The 16,769-nt window shown below is 35.9% G+C and overlaps 1 protein-coding gene across 5 annotated transcripts in view; it reads right to left on the minus strand.

The window, feature by feature from the left end:
* Nucleotides 1-16,769, minus strand: part of LOC145999010 (regulator of G-protein signaling 9) — a 304,822-nt gene that overhangs the window by 26,179 nt on the left and 261,874 nt on the right. For 3 of the 5 annotated variants that reach the window (XM_083135882.1, XM_083135883.1, XM_083135884.1), the window contains exon 14: nt 3,551-4,651. In XM_083135882.1, coding sequence (XP_082992008.1) covers nt 3,551-4,651 — 1,101 coding nt within the window. Of the gene's footprint in view, nt 1-3,546; nt 4,652-16,769 lie in introns of all 5 variants that reach the window. The other 2 variants (XM_083135888.1, XM_083135887.1) reach the window with 1 other exon arrangement.

Consider the following 16,769-nt stretch of genomic DNA (forward strand, 5'->3'; position numbering starts at 1 on the left):
TTTTAATTCACTATCACTAAATACAGGAAGAAATAAACTGGAACGGACAAAACAGAAAAATTGGGGGTGGGGGGTGGAGTGCTTAATAAAACTTAAAATGAACATGCCTTAGTGGTGACAGTAACACAACAAGATAGGATCCTATGTTGAAAACATACAGATTTATTATGAAAAGTTTATGCTTCAAGTTTCAACACACATTAGAAAAAATTCTATTACCTGTCAGAGTAATTACTTTTCCCACTTAAGAATAGGTGCTAAAATAGATCTGGATAATAAGAAAACTGTCATGCAAGATTACAATAACGTTAACACCATGGATCAGAAGTTGATGATTTAAAGTGTCTCACAAATGTACCCTGAATACTGACCCTAAAATTATTTTAAATAACTTATAAAGTTGTGTAAGACTAACATGTTTCAAATATGACAAAAAGTCACAGTACTTGTGAAAGGTCTTGAACAATTTGACACAGAAAGCTGTTTTTGGTTAAAATTACAGAAGCTAAGGAAAAAACCCAGCCATCTGGGGGGCAATCCAGCCCAATTAGATGCTGGTCCTAAGCCCAGGTAAATGGGGAGAGGTGGGTGAATGGCTGGTAATGACACATTGAGAGAAGTACTGATGCTGAGTATGTACTTCTAGTAACACTCAAGAAATGCCATAACAAGCAGTCTACCTGTCAGTGTTAACATTAAGTCCAACTCTGTAAGAGTAAGGACAAGGGAGAACTCCTGGCACCCTAAAATGGGGAGTCCACGTTGGGGGTTGAGCACAGGGCCGACAACCCTGTCCTAGAAAAAATTAAACTGTTCAGAAACCCAAAGAAGAATGCCCGAAGGATTTAATAAGACAGACCTGGCAAAGGAATAATGTTTACGATATGGACTTTGCTACTTGGAACATGAGGAGCTTATATCAACCTGGTACCCTAAAATATTTAACACAAGAACTGAAGAAATACAAAATAAGCATTGCTGCTATACAGGGGGTACATGGAAAGGAAGTGACATATTTGATACTCATGACTTCACAATACGTTATAGTGGCAGTGGTGATGGGAACATTTTTGGAACAGGCTTCCTGATACATATGCAGCTCAATCTTGCATTTTACGCCAGTTGATGAGCTGCTTGAGACTCAAGAGGTAAATATTTTAATACAACTTTTATGTGTCCATGCCCCTACAGAAGAGAAACAAGAGATTAAGAAAGACTGCTTCCAAGATAACCTGAACCGTGTTTATCAAAACACTCCAAGTTATGACATAAAGGTGATCATGGGACATGAATGCTAAAGTGGTGAGAGATATCCAGGTACAGAATGTAGCTTGCACGAGGTACCGAATGTCAATGGATTGAGATTAATTTAATTTGCAGTAAGCAGAAACATGATTATCAGCAGTGTGAGATTTCCACACAAAGATGTGCATAAGGAGGCACGGATATCTCCTGATGGGATGACCAGAAACCAAATTGCCCGTGTCTTCATTGATGCTCGACATGCTTCGGATATTATTGATGTCACATCTTGTAGAGGTTCAGATTGCGAATCTGATCACTTCCTTGTCAGGATTAAATATCGGTCCAAATTAACTACTGGAAACAGACCAGGCAGAGCTAGGAACAGGAAGTATAATATTGAGAGATTGAAAAATTGAAGTACCAAGTTAGAATACAGACGGGTATTAGATGCACAACTGCAAGTTCATCAGACCCAAAATAGTGAAATAGAGCAAAACTGGAAAATAATTAGGAATAGTATACAGACAGCATCTGAGGAAGTTTTGGAGATTGAACAACCTAGGAAGAGAAATGGTTTGACAAAGCCTGTCACGAAGCAGTGAACAAAAGTAATGAAGCAAGGAAGAAAATGATAGAGATAGGAACGAGATCCAACAAAGCAGGTTATCTAGAAGCAAGAAGAGAAGCTAAAGCTGTGTGTTGCAAAAAGAAGGATGAAGAAAGTGTTTGTGAAGATTTGCAGTATACGTAACTAACAATGCTAAAAAAAATTATGAGGGCATAGGCAACATTAGAAGAGGGTTTTCAACCCAGAACAGAGCCCCCACATACAGTGGCTCTCGAGTTCATCCAGACTATATAATAAATGGGTATCTGGAGACCGTGGTGGGATAAAGGCAGCCAGTGTGTGTGGTGTTGATCACATCATCTCCACAATGGCCAATACCCCACCTATGTTACCTTCTCATGGCACAATGAATGAGCATGTGGTAACTGCACCTTTATATAATTTACTGATATTGATAACAAATTTGAATAATCTGATAAAACATTGCAAATGTTCCATGAAGATCGTAAATGGTCCATTCTCCCTCCTTCCTTCATTCTTTCTCTACCCATCTTCTTCTCCTCCTCCTCCTCCTCTCTCTCTCTGCCTCTCTCTTATTCTTTGCTTCTCTCCCATAGGCTTACTGGGCCTGGATTCATCTGAAATCTTGCAAAATTACACTACTCTACAATGAAATATTTACTGAAACAAATGCAGATGTTTCTTTTATGTAGTTTTGAAGCTGCTGAATAAAGAAAAGTGACAGTAACATTTGTCGACTGTCTCTTGTTCAAGTAATACTAGTTAATGAAATGAAATTTTTTATTGTATGCTATATATGTAGAGACCTGAAGTTTCACAATTGCAATAATACTGACAAATGTTAATCGCATGACAGGTAGTGCTCATAAGTACATAAAACAGATTTTTTCCATGCATACTAAGTCCCGATAGAATGAAAATTTGCCACTTCTCATGAATTTCACCACATTTTGTGCATATTCTATGCAAAACAGACTAAAAATTGTAAAGGAGTTTAACATGTTTGAGAACATTCTAATGAAAGTAGTATGTTATGAATACGTTAAATCCAATACAACACTGTTTTTCAATCAAACGTTGGACTCCCCTTCCCCTCAAAAAACAAAAAAATCTAGCTATGCCCACTTTCCCACCGTTTGAAATCAAATAAAATGAGCCTAACACTGAAATAATCTCACATTGCATTCTTAATTGAAAAACAAAATATATGCATCTCCCTAGTGCCGAAATAATTATTACAAAATTGATGGGCATTTATGGACTGAACCAGGATCCTCCCAAGTCAACCAATGGAATCACCACTTTCCATCTTAGGTTACACTCTTCGAGGTACAGAGACACAGAAATCAGTGATAAAGTACTGTAAATTATACTAATCAAAAATATTTTCACACTTTGTTAGGGTAAATTATTGCAAGCATGATCAAGGAAATAAAGGTCAGTAGTCATTGTGCCAGATAAATTGTTGAGTGCACAGAATTCTATACTTTTTGCTATCCCATCACTTAAAGCTAAGGCTTGTTCCTAAGAATCACACTTTAAGGTGACAATATTAAACAAAATTGCTGTTTTGATTTGACAATTGCCTGGGAACTGCTTTAGTTTCAAATATGTAACCAAACTTATCAAAATGACATGCACTTTTAAGTCAAAAATTTTGAATTAAAAATTGAACAATTTACGACATCTAATGGTAAAAAGGAGCAACCTACTTACTCATCTTCCCATGGACAAATCTCGTTGATATTGGCTGTTGGAGTTTCCTCCCAGTTCGGAACAACTGCAGTTGTCTTCTTCGGTGAAATGGTAGGCCTTGGTTCAGAAGGCCCTTCTGCAGGAATCGTTGCCTCTGTTTGATAACCTGATTTCACTGATGTGTCTACTTTTGTAGTTGAGGATTCTGCTTTGACAGACTTCCCACATTCTTTACTTGGACCGGGATTGCTGTCGACAGATCCTACACTGCTCATCGGTTTCAGCGAGGACCTCTTGCGGTGTTTTGAACTACAGCTAGTTTTATGCACTTTTGGCGAGTCACTTTTCTTATCGTCTTTCGCAGTCACTTTTTCCGTATCACTTTTTTCCGCTATGCTCAGTTTCTTACTTTCACCAACATGCTCTTCCTTTGAACTAGTCCCCTTTGTTATCTTGCTCGTTTCCATGGATACTTGAGTTTCTTCACACACAACTTCTTCAGGTATCGCACTAGTTTCTAACGGTACACAGACTCCAGTGTTTGTATTGGAAGAGGTAACCTGTTCAGGTACCTTTTTTGACTCCTCGGTGCATTCACTTATAACCGTTTCTTCTGGTGCACTCTCGGATTCCGGCGGGTGGACATTGGCGTCGACAACAGTTTGATGTGACTCCATCACGACCGTGGAATACTTCCGCGCGGGGGTTGCCGTGTCGTTGTTTTCCCAAGGACAAACGTTCACATCTATTGAAGCACCTGAAGCAGCACTGTCAATGCTGATCTTCTTTGAGAGAAGAGAGTCATTGCTTTGCAGGCTGGACTTCTTCAACTGCTCCGAGATCTCGCTCGTTTCAGACGTCGCTTCCGCTTCGGATAATTTCTGGTTATCATGCTTCTTGGAAGACGATGGACTCTCCGCTGCTTCCCACGGACACACATCCGAACCAGTTGTACCATGGCTGGTATTGCTCTGCCCGCTAACTTTCTTCTGTGACTCTTCAGATTTCTTTACTCGTGTCGGGATTTCAAATGATTCCCATGGGCACACATCATCGTCTCTTTTCTCTGACGTCGTTTCACTGAATGTTGTCGAAGAAGAATGCCCCTTTAATGGCGGGTCTCTGCAAAAACAAATGCAAAATTTCATATTAATTTTTAAAGATTATCAAGCACACTACAATGGAAACTTTTGAATTAAGAATAGGGCAGTGAAAAATTAACCACCTGGCATGGAACTTAAGTCATCTGGAAATAGTATGTTTTTATGTTAGTTCTTGTAGCACTTAACAGAAGTTACCTTGATTAGAAATATTAGAAAAGCAAAATTGATTTTCTAGCTTTCTTTTTTCTTTTGTTGATTATAACTTTGATTATATAAGTCAATTCATATTAATGTATTCTTTATAGTTATTAAGTTCAACAGTAAAGAATTTATTTTCCAAAACTAAGGAATTTCAGGTTAAGTATTCTGGTGAATTTTTAGAACAGACTTCAGAAAATGATAAAAAATGTATAATATTAAAAAATGATCAAACTATCTGTAGCAGTTACCATCTGATCATACATATCTCTGGTACTTAATAATGTGGCATAATATTGTATCTAATTTACAAGAGAATATAACAAGACATTTTTTTTTTATTCTTCAAGTGTGATAAAATTTATAATCATTAATTAATGATGAAAGTTGTGCGAATTACTCACAAATTTAATATAAATATATTAATAAGTTACGTTTTGCGAGTATGTATCTAGGTAACTCCTGCGACGTTTCGGGACGCAACTGCTCCCTTCCTCAGGCTGCTCACGTTTAGGTTATATGTAAATCATAACCACATTGACCTCTCCATAGGTACAGGATATAGTATTGGTAAAAGATGTGTGGTTAAAAAACAATAAAAATCTAAAACCCATTACAGGTGCAAGTCATACTACCATGTTGTTTCCCAATTAGAAACTGCTCCTTGGAATGTTAAAACTTTAAAAATGTGAACAGCCACGGCCCGTGTGTGCTTTGTGTCCCGAAACGTAGCAGCAGTTACCTAAATACATACTCGCAAAACATAAGTTATTAATATATTTATATTATAATCATTAGCTCAGATAATAAAGCAGCTTCAGAAATGCCTAGAAGTGCTAGGAGCTAATGAAGTAGTAGCTCACACTCTCTCTCGTAGGTTATCATGTCAGCTTACTCACCAGAATTTTCATACTTTAACCATCAACAGCCTGATATACTTCCAATGAGGGCAGTGAATTTGAGATGTCGACAAAAAACATTACTATGTGTTAGGCATTTTGAGTACGAGGGGTTGCTGGTAAGCCCTTAGCTTTTGGGCTTTCTTAGGATTTGATATTGACAAATTGCAGGTTGTTATGAACCTTCATCCTTGTAGTTTCTTGCAACAAAATATTAGCCTTCCAATTTAATTACATCTTTGTGTTTTGCCGGTGCGAACTGAACATGGTAGTAATTCAGGAAGGCTTCAGTGAGGAACACAGCAGAACAGTAATGAAACATCTCTTCTTGCAAGGAAAGTCTACAAAGCAAGTTCACGAGGATATGGCACAAACACTGGGGGACCATAGCCTGTATTACACCAAAAAGAAAAACTGGTTTGCCAGATTTTGGACTGAGCATTTCAGCACGGACGATGAGTCATGTCTGGGATGGCCTCCATTCGTGATTTTGCAAGAAACTGTGGATGCTGTGCATGAAATGATCTTGGAAAATATGAGAATTTCTGCTAAGCTGATAGCTGAGACCATGAACATCTTCCATGAAAAAGTGATCGAAAGTTGCAAGAAAGGTCACACAAGTGGCTTGGTCTCCACAAAGAATATGTTGAAGAAAAACCTCAACAATATTTGCCAAATCTCATTTCGGTAACAGTTTCATACATCGGAGACACATTTCTTCAATTTTACACAAGAAACCACTTACGGAAATTAGTTTCTCCAAGGTTTACAACGTTCGTCGAGGTATTTTCTTTCATCGTGGAATATATTACGTCGTTCGGAAAGTAAGTTCCACTGATGAATACCGTGGCGCTGCAAGCGGGGCAGTGTGAATGCGCATGCGCCTTGTGTAGCCACAACCTTGATGAAGTCCAGACGTCAGTCTGAGGCAAGTTGGTCAGGACAGTACTGCGTAGTGCGTTGTTGTTATGTTTCGGACAATCCAAACTCCCGCCACGTGTGAGGTGCGGTCCGTGATCCGTTTTCTGGATGCACGTAATGTTCCAGCTACGGATATCCACCGTCAGATTTGTGAGGTGTATGGAGAAGGAATAATGAGTGCTTCAATAGTAAGAAGATGGGTGAGACGGTTTCGAGGTGGACGGGTTAGTGTTCATGATGAAAAACGAAGTGGTCGACCGTCTGTTGTGAATCCCAATTTGGTTCGTTTAGTGGAAGAGCAGATTAGGATTAGTGCAGATTAGCACTTTGTCTGAGCTGTCATTAGAGTTTCCACAAATCTCCAGAACTGTGCTGTATGAAATTGTAACAGTAAATTTGAAATTTCGCAAATTGTGTAACCGTTGGGTCCCTCACCAGCTCTCCGAAAATGCCAAAAAGGAAAGAATGGGAAGTGCATTAGAGTTTTTGAAACAGTATAGTGAGGATGGGGAAGAGTTGTTGGATCAGATTGTGACTGGAGACGAGACATGGGTTTTGCATGAAACCCCAGAACAGAAACGAAGCACCATGTAGTTGAGGCACTCCGCGTCAGCGCGGAAAACGCAACCAAAACCAAAGTTTACAAACAAAAAAATCATGTGCACTGTGTTTTGGGATAGGCATGGTGTATTGCTTGTGGAATTTATGGAGCGTGGACAGCACATCAATGCCGAAACCTATTGTGTGACACTTCAAAACCTGCGTCGTGCAATACCAAACAAACGACGTGGCATGCTCAGTCGGGGTGTCATTCTCCTCCACGACAATGATCGTCCGCATGTGGCAAATGCAACTCAGGAACTCCTGACGACCTTCCTTGGGAAAAACTACCACATCCCCTTACAGTCCTGATCTTGCCCCATTTGATTTTCATTTGTTCCTCCACCTTAAGGCATTCCTTGCTTACTGACGAAGAACTGAAACTTGCAGTTTCCCAATGGTTCTCCATTCAGGCGGAAACGTTCTATGATAGGGGTATAACGAACTTGGTATCTCGCTGTGATGCGTGCTTGAATTCTTATGGCGATTATGTGTGAATGTTGTACCATGTATATATTCTCACCCCTATAAAGATCATGATATTACTATTTATATTTGTCATTTTATTGCATGATGGAACTTACTTTCCGAACGACGTAATATTTGACCGGGAAATCATGTATTTTTCAAGAGAAATATCTCACCGACGCACAATTGCCATTGCCTTCATTTGCTTGCCCTACGACAACCGGATGCTGCGTATGTTTGATGACGTAAGCCTCTGTCAGTGTTTCAAACCCCTTTTTTTTATTTTTTTATTTTACTATGCTTGCCTAACGTCACAAAACCTAACCTAACCTTATCGGAAATGGTTCGTGGGGCTATCCGTGAATGGTTTGTGGGGCTATCCATGTATGGTTCGTGGGGCTATCCGTCAGCTACCCATGTCAGTGTTTCAAACCCCTTCTTTTACTATGCTTGCCTAACGTAACCAAACCTAACCTATCTTATCGGAAATGGTTCGTGGGGCTATCCGTGAATGGTTTGTGGGGCTATCCGTGTATGGTTCATAGGGCTATCCGTAATGTACAATTTGCACAAGTGACTAACACGATAGTAGGTATTTTTCGGTGAAGGATGTTGGAAACACTGCATGCCCACTATGGTAGTCAAGATTTGCCCGCCATATTCTGTGTTATGGAAGCGAAAAAAGGAGTCAAAGAAATTACTCTCTATGTGAAAAATTGTGTTTTTTTCATGTAAAAAGCATAATGGCACCTTGAACTATGTTCTGCAATACATAATTGGTAAGTACGAACCATGCGAAACACAAAATATCAGATTTTAATGTGTCTCCGATCAACGAAACTGGTACCCTCATTTGTTGTAGATAAAGTTAAAGACTTACCAGCACCACCTTGTATTAGGATGATATCAAACTGCAAATGATCAATTTAAAATCATAACAATTTTGAAAAGTGAAGATCTATGTGTTCATTAATTAATCCAGAATTCATCCTCTACATATCCAATTGGTATATCTTAAATTGACCTTACATCTTGCCTTGCATCAGAGAATTCATATTTGATCTCAAATTGCACTGCTTAACTGGAACCACTAAAACTGAAATTCCTATAGTTGTTCAGAAAAGTCATTACATAAATTTAATAACTACACATTTAAAAATAAGGAAACTTTAAAAAAGTTGTTTAATTCTAAAGTTTATCAATGCATACAAGCAGCTGAGCACAAGTCATCCACAGCAACAAACCCAACAGACCAGATTGATGATAAGAATGCATGCAGTCTCAGCAAAAACTACTAAATAAGTGAAGGGGAAATATACTGTGATGCATTTGTCATTGCAACACATTCCTGTACAAAATGCCTAAGAAAAACAAACATATCAGTCTTTTGTTTAAAATATTGTACTTGAAAGGAACACTTGTTCTGTCTAATTTTAGATTTTTTTACTATAAACATAAGAAACTGAACTGCCATGTAAACACAGAAAATTAATTTAAACTAAAGTAAAATTCAAATTTTAATGCTTAAGGAAATTTCACATTTTAAAGCAAAATACTCGTAATGTGATCAGCGACTTGTTCTTTAATAGCACTATTGTGTGTAAATTTTACAAAAGAATATTATATTTTAACTCTTATTGCATATGTTTTTGCAGTAAAACTTGGATAAAGTTACAAGGTTGGGTTAAGTTTGATTACATTTTGATGTTTATGCATGATGATAATGAAATGTACATGATACAATTTTATGCAATATTTTTATTAAAGAAAAGAGTGTGTTATGTATAATTTATTATGTATGTAAATGTTACATTAGATTATGGTCTGATTTAATACACCATAATGCCACATAAAGAGGACCTTTCGTAAATGTAAGCAGGGTCTACTTTTACTCATGGGTTCACCCCAGTCACTTATGACACTCATCTGATATGAGTTTGGGTGTTCCCTGAAGGTACTTTAAATGGGTTACCAGGAGGAAAAAGATCCACACCCATTTGGGTCTCCCATGTGATCAATTTATTTAACAAATTCAGCAAGTGCTGTAAAGTTTTTCCAACACATATAACTTATTAAATTAAAAAAATAATAATAAACTCCTTGGGGCAACAGGTGTTTGAGGGCAAAGGTTTTCAAAGGGCTCTTCATTGGGTGATGTATTGTCCATGAATGTCCAATGTTATCTGGCTTTCCAGACAGGAATTCATTACTATTTCTTTCAAGTAGCTTCCCAATTGTCCTTACAATGATATATCAACTCCAAAACAAACAATGCAGTGACGCGGTACCATCTTCGCTTCAAACGCCGTACCCTTTTGTGAATGAAGACAGTGCATCTTCGAAATTAATAGGATTTAACCATTAAATTGTGTAATGCGGAAGTGCAAAATTTTCTAATTTTCACGTAAGTAATTTTAAACCGCGTTTACCGCAAATATCTTGAACAAAACTATAGAGTTTTGGTTCAAACCTGGGAGTACTTGAGTGAAAAGCAAGGACACTAACCTGCCATATATTGATATATTATTATTATTATGAAAGAAAATGTGGTAATCAGTGCAGAAACTTTATTGAACCAAACGAATCAGGAAAACAAAACACACGACTAATGCATGCCACAACAACATGGCTTGTTAACTGCAACAAGTAAATGTTTAGTGTTCCCCTATGCTTTCACGCCATGAAGGCATATAGGGGGTGTGGAGTTAGGCCCCACACTTTCTTGATCATGGCCAAAGGTAGGGGTGATGTAATCAGCACCATGCCCCTGGATGCCTTTACCCCCCAAAGTTTCCCCAGGTACCCCTCTTTATATGATGCTGGGTGGGTGCCAGAGCTGCTTGAACAAATGGAAAAAATCCCAGTTCTCCCCCTCCCAGGTATCGAACCCAGGTCTCTCGGATGGTAGTTGGTGCCCTAAGCACTGAGCTACCACGGCAACATCCAGATGAAAAACATCCAGATAATTGCAATATACAGATGAAAAACCGGACTCCTAACCACAGTATTGGGATTGAGTGACTTCTATCAGTAATTATTACCACACAATGTATGTGAGGAGGATAAGCATTCCTCTCAACCACTCAACCAATAACAACTTTTTATGTCAATTTTGATTGAGAATAATATGTTCTTGCACTATAAATAGCATCCAATCAGGTAGTAGTGTACGCAGGATTTTATCCAGGGTTGGGGGAGGGGGTTATTTCTAAACCTTTCTCCAAATGCACATTACCATTGTTTTATTATACTTTAATTAATTAATAATGCTCATAATTAATTAATAATACTTATAATTAATTAATTAATTAGCTGAATTACTACCAATAATACTACTAATACCACTACTACTATTAAGTAGTAGAGATATACATAAATATAGTATTTATGAAAGCAATTGAACAAAATTACTTTCTAGTCATTCGATTTTTAACAAATTCAGGGAGCATTTTTTTTTTGTTTCTTTGTTACGAAATAATTGTCTAGTCAATGAGGTGATACATTTTAAGTGTGAAGAAAATCCATAAAAACAAGAAAATATATTAAAATAAATTGAAATAATCAAAGTATGGAACTCATCCAAAGAGCTGAGGTGGCCGATAATTCACATCTGGATTGTGTTTCTGTTCTTACCAACAAAACATCCTACAATAGTTAAGGTTATTGTTGTTGAAATAATTGTGTAGTCAATGACGTGAGACATTCTAAAGAGACACATTCAGAAATTCAAATGTGCCGCGATAAACAATGGGACGGTGGACTGGTCTGCCTAGCCTTTGTCTATACATTAGCCGCTTACAACAAACCTAGAACTTTTGTTAGTTAATTCTCATTATTCACACAAAAAAATACATGTTCAGTGAACATTGTTGGAGCTGAGATACGAAACAACTTTTTTCCTCTTTTAAATCATAGTTGCCCTCATATTTTATTTTCAATAATTCGTGTTTACTTTCAAGGCATTCACTCTGAAAGACGCGTGTGTTTGGGATGCTGTGCTTTCCTCCATGTAATGGTGCATGGGAATTATAATTCAAATTACCACTACTATTATTATTATTAGTAGTAGCAGCAGCAATAGTAGTAGTACTAGTATTGTCGCAGATCTTTGACTGTGATAAATTGGCCATTTTTAACTTTTTCCACAGCATTTTTCATAATATTTAAAAAGTTCAAGGGGGGTTTAAATTCCATAACCCCCCCCCCCCCTTTGCGTACACCACTGCGGTTGGGACTTTGGCCAATAGTGTACATCTGGGAACAAAGGCAAAATACAATTGATGTATCAATATGAAAGTTTTATCACAGATATAGACATATATGTAAAGATTTAAAATGTAAAGCTATCTCCTGTGCATTGCATTGCACTATGAAGGCATATAGAGAGTGTGGAAGTAGGGCTCAATCTTGGCTACAGTTGGAGGTTATGTGGTCAGCACCATGCTCCAGTCACTTTCATGCCCCAGATATCCATCAATTCGAGACTGGGCAAGTCCCAGAACTGCTCAATGCAGGGACATTGTCACAAATATTTTCCATCTGGCATTGCCTGCCCTAGGAATCGAACCACGGTTTTTCATGTGGCAGTTGGATGCCTTGCTGAAGTGATCACTGTAGCTCCATAAAGATGTAAAGTGCTAAAAATATTTGTGAAGAACATTCACTTGCTCTGATTGGCTTTGTCTTGTTTAATTTTTTTTTATTTTTTATTCTTTCTATCATCATCATCAAACACATCATCGTAAAGGTGTGTTTGAATCCATGGAAATTAAGAAAATCCCACAAGCAATATGGTATTATTGGCCACAATATATGTACTTGCTGGTTAATATATCTTTCTACAATGTACCACAGAAAGGCAGGCGAAGGATTCATCTATTCTAAGTTCTTTTCTTTCCTAGCATTCATTCTGATTGTCTACTACTGCTGTAAATGATCTAAAGCATGTTCTCCAATCATAACTAATGTGTGAAGAGGTTAGTGCACTAATGAGATGCAAAGCATTACAAAAAAAAAAAAAAGGTCATAGAAATATTATTAAATGGCATTGTAATGAATTAATCAAAACAAGACCTTGCAAAGTTTTCTTTGAAATGATTCTATTTTTAAGCACTGAATTTCACATTTGCTCAAGATTGAAATGATGAAATTCTAAAGCCCTTTTCTCAAACGAAATGTATTTTTATAAATATACGAAAAGTGCTGTATATACTTATGATATTTGTCTAATTTTAAATTTTGTATCAAAATTGCACAATAATTGCTGATTCTTGCAGTCATATTTTAAGATGTGAATTGAGCTCTTTCTGAGTTAATAATTCCAACATATCACAGTATTACATTTATAAAAAATAGCATTTTGTGCAATTTCAGTTTCAAATACATAAATCATACATATTTTTTTTAAAAAAAAAGTTATTCATAATTAGTTTGCATCATACTAGGGTGTCAGTTTGATAAAGTGTAAAGAAAAAAACCATTTTTAGGAACCATTCCACAGTACTTAGTTTGAGTTTTCTTTACAAGAAACATTTCAGAAATAGGAAATGTGCTATGTTAATAAGAAGTGATTAGTTTTCATCACAATTCATGCAAAGTAACATTTAAAAAAAAGTTCGTGGGTGGGTGAATTTTACATATAAATATTCAAATTTTTATCCTACTATACATAAAGGATAAAAAAATGTTATTTCATGACTTTATCTCATCGTTTTGATTAATTATCATATAATGAATAAAATAGTAATAAGAAAGAGCCTCTGAACTCAAAGATGTATGTATTATATTAAACGTAATTAATAGTGTTTAATTAGTTCATCGCAAGAGTACATGGCAATGACACTGAAATTTTCTTCACGAATTTTTCACTATTTGGAATATATATAATCAATCAGATTAATAAGTATCATGATTGTACATACTTTTCACATACGTTGTACAGAAATCCCACAAAGAGGATCATATGAATATATGATTCATAACTAATTACTATCATTATTACAAGTATCATGAGAACTGATTTATGCATATGAGTATGTGTGCGAATGAGGATGGATGAGGTAAGAAGAGTGCCAAAAATTATTTTATAGAGTTCATAATTATAATTTATTTTTAGTAACATATTATGCAATTATATTTTAATTTTACATTACTTTTATTTAAAGAGAAACTTTTCTTAAAAGTGATTACAGACTGTATCATGCATAGATCAAAATCAGTCACAGAGGTGGTCATAACTACTGGTGTTTACATCTACTAGAGAAAAAAATAGTAAATTTCATGTTGGGAAAGGAGACTGTAAAACACAAACCAAGCACTTTTTTCAGTCACCATGCAAGATATATTTATATGTATTAACAATTGTTGGTAACAAAATGTAAAACCTCAGATTGACTCCATTCACTTGACAAAATTAAAGAAACAGTGACAAATAAAGTACTGGAGATTGAAATAATTATGAGTTACTGCACAATAAATCTATTATGTAATTCTAATTGAAAATTAAGCACGTAATTCTGTTGAGCTTTCACATATTAATAAAAGGAACAAAAATGAAAAAAAAAAAAAAAATTACACAGAACACTTTTTAATGCATTTGTGCCAACGCTCCATTTCATCATTTAAGATATAGAAATAGACATTCAATTTCTGCTTAACAACAAAAATTTCATCCATTTTGTAGATTAGTTTTTCTTCTTGTGTCTCAAGAACAATTTCATAAAATTGTAATTTGATTCAGAAAAAATTGTCTGCAATTTCGCAGATAAACTGATCTGATCCCACATAATTCATAAACAAGGAAACTTTCTGAGGTTTTGCATTGGATTGATAATAACCTGGAGAGAGAGAAATGTTGAGTAGCTTGTGTAACTGACAAAGAATCATTAAAGTAAAGATTAGTGATTACATCAGACAAACGGAAAAACTTAATTACCAAAAAAGAGATCTGGCAGAAACTTGAGCATGCAGCATCACAAAACACAAGAATACTCAAGGTCATCCATGTGGTCTATAAATTTTTCCTCAAAAAAGAAATTCAGGCAAAACAATTGATTATTCGCAAACCACTATTTCTGCCAAATCCTGTTTCGTTTTATTTGATTTTCTTAAATGTGGCAACAGTATAATTCATAACAACAGCTAGCCTCCACGAAGGCTACAACACTCAGTACATATCACGAGTACAGCTCCACAACACCTACAAAGGGCACCTAACTTACAGGCTACCCCAACGAGCGGATGAAGACTTCGACTGTCGTGGCATATCTCCCCTGCAAATTAATTGTCTTGTAATTATTCATTTCTACTCACTAACACCAATGGATTTTCAATAAATATTTTAGAACTACTGGGACATTCTTTATTTTGCTAGGTTGGGGATCAATTGTGACAGCTTCAATTTGGTACTGGTACAAATTTAAACAAACAATATAAAAGATGAGTAAAAAAGATAAGAAAATTTAAGAGGTTCTACAATTATAGCAACAAAATATATTTACACAATTCATTTTGACGTGTAAACTAGCTAGCAATCAATGAAAATATCTTGTTTAAAAGCTAAAGAATTAGTATCACATGATATAATAAGATATATTAAGATCATTTGATGAGAAAGAATATCTTTAAACCTTTTATTGAAGAGAGAATTTAATAAAAACAGAGGTCACAATAAAAAAAAAAAACACTCAAGGTTTGATTTTCTTTTGACAATTTCATACTGACCTAATCAGTCACAAGGAGTGGATATGTGTGAATGCATGTGATCCTTGTGTGTGTGTATTTATGGACATATATTTATCAGGTCTTTGGTGACAGGTAATGTGTTGTTATTGTGTGCATTCTTTAACTGGGCAGCATTTACAGAAGCACACCTATTCTCTTCTCCTATAGTTTTGTTAGTTTTTCTACGAATGCATATTTTAACCAAATTATATGCATGTACCACTATCGTGTAGCTTTAGATAAGAGTTACATACAAAATATGATAAATTTAAAAAATAATAAAAAAAACACGAACACAATAAATATTTTCGTCATGTTTTCATGAATTATATGGCAATTATACATATACATAAAACCTGCTAGGGAAGTTTAGGTCATGTCTGAACATGAATCAAAATAATGTTATGGCACAAGTACACATTCTGTCTAAAAACTCAACCTCAACCAAAACACACAGCAAGTTCTAGCAAACTGAAATATATATAGATACATCAACTTTGAATTTTGATTAAATGATTTTGGAAAGATCCTGCTTAGTCCTCTCACCTTTGATGCGAGTGATTCCAGGATCAATCCCCAGTGGGTGCACATTCCAGTGATTGGGATTCCACTATTGGTCCAATTGCAATTAGCCTATTTAGTTTTATTTATTTTGTTTTAGGGCTGGTGTTTTATGAACAATAATATGTGCTGCTGCATGAAAGGATATTATGTCAATGTAGGGATGTGCCGAAGCCAATTACAGATGTATGAAAATCGGCCGAAATTGACACATCGGCATCGGTATCGGAATCGGCAAAAATCCGATATTTAAACCGGTACAGATTATACTAGAGTTTTTACCTTCTAATAAGTTTTATATTCTAGTTTTGTAAGATTTATTGAAAATTTGGTTATGATTCGACATTATTGTAGAGTTTTTGTAATAAAATTATTGCAAACTCATTCAGAGGATCAACCTAACTATAAATCAGAAATAAAACAGTACATTGCTGAACCAGGATCTGCTGTTGTATTGGAAATTCAAAAATAAATATTCAAACCTGAAGCAAGTCCTGAGAAAATATTTGGGCATACCTGCTGCATCAGTATTCAGTGATTGATTGTTCGGTGTTGCTGAACAGATTTGCGATAAGAGAAGAAGTATGTTACTTCCTGAAGTGCTTCCAAATCTCGTGTTTCTGAAGTTGAATCTGGCAGAACAGGAATTCATTTTGCATTTCAGAGAACTGCTTGTGTACTAATGTTTAATCTCTTGAGAATCCATGTTCTTTTTAAAGGTTCACATAACATTTTGTAGATGCAAATGTACATTCGCATCTCTTGAGA

The sequence above is a fragment of the Lepisma saccharinum genome, chromosome 14 (assembly GCF_977018435.1).
Source record: "Lepisma saccharinum chromosome 14, izLepSacc3.1, whole genome shotgun sequence".
In the NCBI taxonomy this organism is placed as follows: domain Eukaryota; kingdom Metazoa; phylum Arthropoda; class Insecta; order Zygentoma; family Lepismatidae; genus Lepisma; species Lepisma saccharinum.